We start from the raw sequence: 4,735 nt of genomic DNA, 5'->3' as shown, positions 1-4,735 counted from the left end.
TGAAAGCACAGATGTCCGAAGGGGCCCTTAATTACAGTTAAATCTAGTTGTGAACGGAGTAAGTACAGATCGTACAATCAGTAGTTATGCTCTAATCGTAGTTATGGACTAACTGCGGGTTTGAGAGGAAAAGCCTGCAGAGGTTTCCAGAGGAGGAAGCTGCTCCATCTTGCGGTGGTTTGTTCCCCCAGCGTCCTCGGCTGAGCTCTCGGGGCTGCCCAGCATCTCATGGTGTCTTTAGCAATTTCTGATGCAATCCAGTTGGCTGCTGTTAAAAATAAATGCGCAGCAGATTCCTTAAACCATTGATTTCTCTTTAGAGAGAAAGCACTGTGTTTCTTGTGGGTTTGGTTTGTTGTTTTAAAGTCCTTTTAATTACAATTTTGTTGTAACGTTCCTCTTGTTACAATGTACAATTATTTTTGCAGGCGGGAAAAGCATTTAGGAAATTTCTTCCCCTCTTTGATCGTGTTCTGGTTGAACGATGTTCGGCTGAGACGGTAACCAAAGGAGGCATCATGATTCCAGAAAAAGCTCAAGGGAAGGTGCTACAAGCAACAGTAGTAGCAGTTGGATCAGGAGCCAGGGGCAAGGTAAATATCCTCGGGCGTTCCCTTTGGGTAGAGTTAGTGGTGCAGCTGGAATGTTACCGTGGTAAAGGGAGGGCTGCAGTGTAAATGTAGTGACAGCTCACAGAAACTGACAGCTGAAGTTGGAAGTGCAGATTCAAAGAGGAGGTGGAAATACCAAGTTCTCCTGACTGGCTCTGACCTTCAGTTCCAGCATTCTTTTCATCATTTTTAAACTGGAAGACACTTGTCTTTTACAATTCAGCATTATTTATTGACATTTATAAGCAGCTTTAAACAATAGCCATTTGCATTTTGTGGAGGGTTTTGGGGTTTTTTTAGTTCTAAATACATAAATGGTGTTTTGTGGGTTATTTTGTTTCATCACTTCTCAGCCAAAACCTTGAAGGATCAGCAGCCTTCTATATTAAAGTGGCTACACACCTGAATTTCTATGACATGTGAGCAGGGTGGAATCCCTGAAAGTGGCCTTTGCTGTTTTGTGCTGTGCAAACCATCATTGTCCGTAAGGGTTAGGTTTGCCAGACAGACCAGAAATCAGAAGAAAGAAATGTTAAATATTTTTTTTGTTAATTCTGCACGCCAAATCTGCATTTGGGATCATAAAAGACATTAGTCTTCACAAAAATGCCAGTGGCTGTGGGCTTCAGCATCAGAAGGGTTTTTTCCTCACCAAAGTAGCGTTTGGTCAGTACCAATAGTGGAAAACAGGTTAAATTTCAACTCGGGCGTGTTGACTCAGACTTTTTCTTTACCAGGAGGCCCTCCATACATACTGTGCTGTTTTGTGTCAGTATCTGATGTTTCAAACTTTATGTTGTGAAATGGTGCTAATATTTGACTAACAAGCTAATATTTTACTTATAATACAAAAATATAATTAAACTTTATCAGATGTTTCTCAACAGTTGGTCTGCCAGCAACAGTGACAAGTTGATCAAAGTAACGAAGATGGGAAGGTGCTTTAAACCGTAGCTCGCAGAAATGAGCCTTGGCTATAGAATATGGAAATGGATTTTCTCCCTTCATTTTAGCAGAGGATTTCATGATCTGTCACTTAAAAGCAACCCAAGAAACCTGAGAAATTATTTTTCTTCATGAAGTGAAGTCCTATTCAGTATGTCAAGCAAAGACCTCACAGTTCTATTTACACTCAAAACCAAATGAAAATTAAGTCTATTCAGGAAATCAGTGCAGTTCTACTGCCTAAATATTGCAGGACTCCCTATGTTTGAGAATTGACTGGTGTGCTTTTCTTCCTTTTTCTTCCTTTATATTTGAGTTTCACTGTACAATAAAAGTACAGAGTTGTTGCGATTTCCTGAATGTTTTATATGTGGGTGGATCTCAGTAGTTTGTTAAGTTTGTCTGTAGTGTGGAAAAGTAAGGATTTCTTTTTTTGTCTTCCAGAATGGTGAGATTCAGCCAGTGAGTGTAAAAGTTGGCGAGAAGGTTTTGCTACCAGAATATGGTGGTACTAAGATTGTGCTAGAAGAGAAGGTAAGTTTCCCACCTTTGTGAGTGCAAATAAAGCTGGATCCCAAAAATACCAGACTGCTTGTGCTAAATGCTGTGGTTCCTTCATGGTGCTGGCATTGCTGAAGAAGTGCAGTTGTTGGTGTTCAAGTGGCAGCAGCCGAGTCCAGCCAGCTTCTGCTACCTGCAGTGCTCCACCTGCTCCTTCCACCCCTGTTTCAGAAGTAACCAAGGAAACCTCTGGCCTGACCTCCTCTGGGTGCAGGAAGTGGCTCCTGTGCCAAGCCTGTGTTAGAGGGAGCCTTAAAAGGCTTGGAAATTACTGAGTGTGCCCATGCTTTTGACTGGGAAAGCTTGCAGAATTGTCTTCTAACAGCTCTCACGCTTCCTACTACTATTAAAAAAAAAAAGTAACTTGATAGCTTTCCCAAAGAGTATTTTATGAACAGTAACAAAAAAAACCTTTTCAAGAAATCGACATGTAGAGCTGGTCTTGGGTAGCTTGATTTTTATTTTGTACTCTGTGACTGTGGTAGACCTGACTTTGGAACAAGATGGTATTTGCAAAACAACTGATATGACAGGTACTAACGCTTCTTTTCTTTGCAGGACTACTACTTGTTTAGAGATGGTGACATTCTTGGGAAATACGTGGACTAAACCTGTTGCAGTATCAGTCATCCATTCCACTTAAACGCTGAAATTTTTCTTTCATCATGTAAATAATGTCCTTTGTTTTATAATAAGCAGGCATTGAGTCTCTGAAATAACTTGTGATCCCACTGTAATGATGGAACACAAATAAAAACATGTACAGTCAGAAATCAGTTGCTCTTGCTTGAGTTCCACTGAACAGTGAAATTCAGATGACCACCAACCAGCCTTAATTATCCAAACAACATCATTTTATACCCTTATCTCTGTAACGAGATTGTAAAGGTCTTTACAATAAACTTCTAAAATGATCCTGCCTGTGTCTCAGTTTCTGCTTTTGCTCAGTGAAACTGAGTCTCAATTGTGTAATGAGCTAATGTCTCCAAAACAGCACAATTGCAGCCATTCGTTATCTTCCCTGAACTTGTATGAAGCTGGGAGATGAGCTGAAAAGGGTTATCGCACAGATGTGGTGATGAGGGGCACTTTCAGCTAGCTCCCTTGCACATGGGACTTTATCTCAAGATAACACCTTTTTTTAACTCTCTTCTATCTTAACAAAACCCAAGATACGGGTAAACAGGAAGATTAATGCATGCACCCACCCTGCCCGCAGGAGTCTGAAAGGGGCTTGGCACTAGTCACACCTCTGCTGGAACAAATTCATCCAATTCATAGGTGAAGCAGATAAAAATTACTGTGATTCTTCCTACAGCTCTCACTGATTTTTGCCAATAGAAAACAAGTAACTTCCCTCCAGCAGTTAATCAGGCAGAATTGGGGCTGATGCTGATGTGAGAGCCAATTTCTTGACTGATTACTACCCTACCTCAAGCCAGATCTGCGTTCCCATAGCTCTAAGTAGGCAGCTGATTTGATAACTTGTATTTCCTTTGTCCTTAATGCAACATTCTTAAATAGCAAGACACTTAACTTGAGCCGTGCTGAGGCAACCAACCTACTTATTCCTAACCACCCTGTCTCTCCTTGGAAAAGGATCCAAGGTTGTCGCAGCAGCACACAACTGCACTTTATACACTGTGTTCCTAATGCTGCTCAGAGTTGGCATGTGTGCATTCATCTAGTGCAGTCTAAGCACATACACTGCCTTAAAATGTTTCCATGTAGTCTGATGTGAAATAAATCAGTATATCACTTATTGCTACTGAAACTTCACTAGCAGTAGTTAAAGGGTAGTTCTTTGTCACTCCATTCAAGCTGTTAGGAACTTGACATGGCCTGACAGGCTTTCTGGAGCTACCCGGAAAGCACTGCAATGAAAAATATTTTTCAGAAGTTCCGTAGCTGTAGTGGGGGGCTTCAGCTTTGGCATACTCTGAAACACAACGTATTTTCTGCCAGGGCAGTTTCGGGTCCCTCCCCTCAACAGCTAAGCTGCAGGCCCAGTTCAGCCCAGGAGCCAGTTTCAAGCCGGCTCCTCCGTTAGGAGCTGCACTCGGCAGTCGTGGCTGTGATACCCTTTGCTCCCCGACGCTGTGGGGCGTGCTGCTCGCTGGCTGGTACCACCTACCTGTGTTGGAGCTGTAGGCAAACCAGGCAAAGTTACACCATCCAGGTGAACTATGCTAACAGAGAAGATGCTAAGTTAAAAAATACATTTTTTAGTATAAAAGGCCTACTTTGAAATCCGCCCTGCTGCAGTTTTGCTTTAGCAGTTAGAGCAGTGCGATTTACAGCTGAAAGTTAAGATTATCATACAAGTATCTCGAGACAACTGTGTCATGAACCCCATACTCGCTGAGAAGCATTATCTTCAGGAGCAAGCGCACCTTTATCTTCCACGATACGGCAGGTATTCTGGTGTAGTCACATACCAAAGGCATTTACATATTTACTTAAAGAAGCTCGACCTTGTCTGGATGAGAAAAAGGCGCAACAGCAATCAGCTCACAACAGAGAAATGTTTAGGCTTAAGGTTCTACCAGTAACTTCTTTCAACACTTTCAGCCCCAGCAGATTTTCACCGGTTCGGTATCACGCTTATTTAAGAAAAC

General features: G+C 42.0%; 1 protein-coding gene across 1 annotated transcript; it reads left to right on the top strand.

The window, feature by feature from the left end:
- Positions 1–428: 428 nt before the first annotated feature.
- Positions 429–2,890, top strand: HSPE1 (heat shock 10kDa protein 1; the record flags this gene model as incomplete). Its single annotated transcript, XM_009865165.1, has 3 exons — positions 429–593; positions 2,001–2,090; positions 2,676–2,890. Coding segments are annotated over 3 exons (306 nt in total), but the record flags the coding sequence as incomplete, so codon positions are not given.
- Positions 2,891–4,735: the final 1,845 nt, after the last annotated feature.

Source organism: Apaloderma vittatum, unplaced genomic scaffold, assembly GCF_000703405.1.
Source record: "Apaloderma vittatum isolate BGI_N311 unplaced genomic scaffold, ASM70340v1 scaffold40122, whole genome shotgun sequence".
Lineage (NCBI taxonomy): Eukaryota > Metazoa > Chordata > Aves > Trogoniformes > Trogonidae > Apaloderma > Apaloderma vittatum.
Note: the sequence above shows the minus strand (reverse complement) of the source record. Positions and strands in the feature narration are given on the sequence as shown.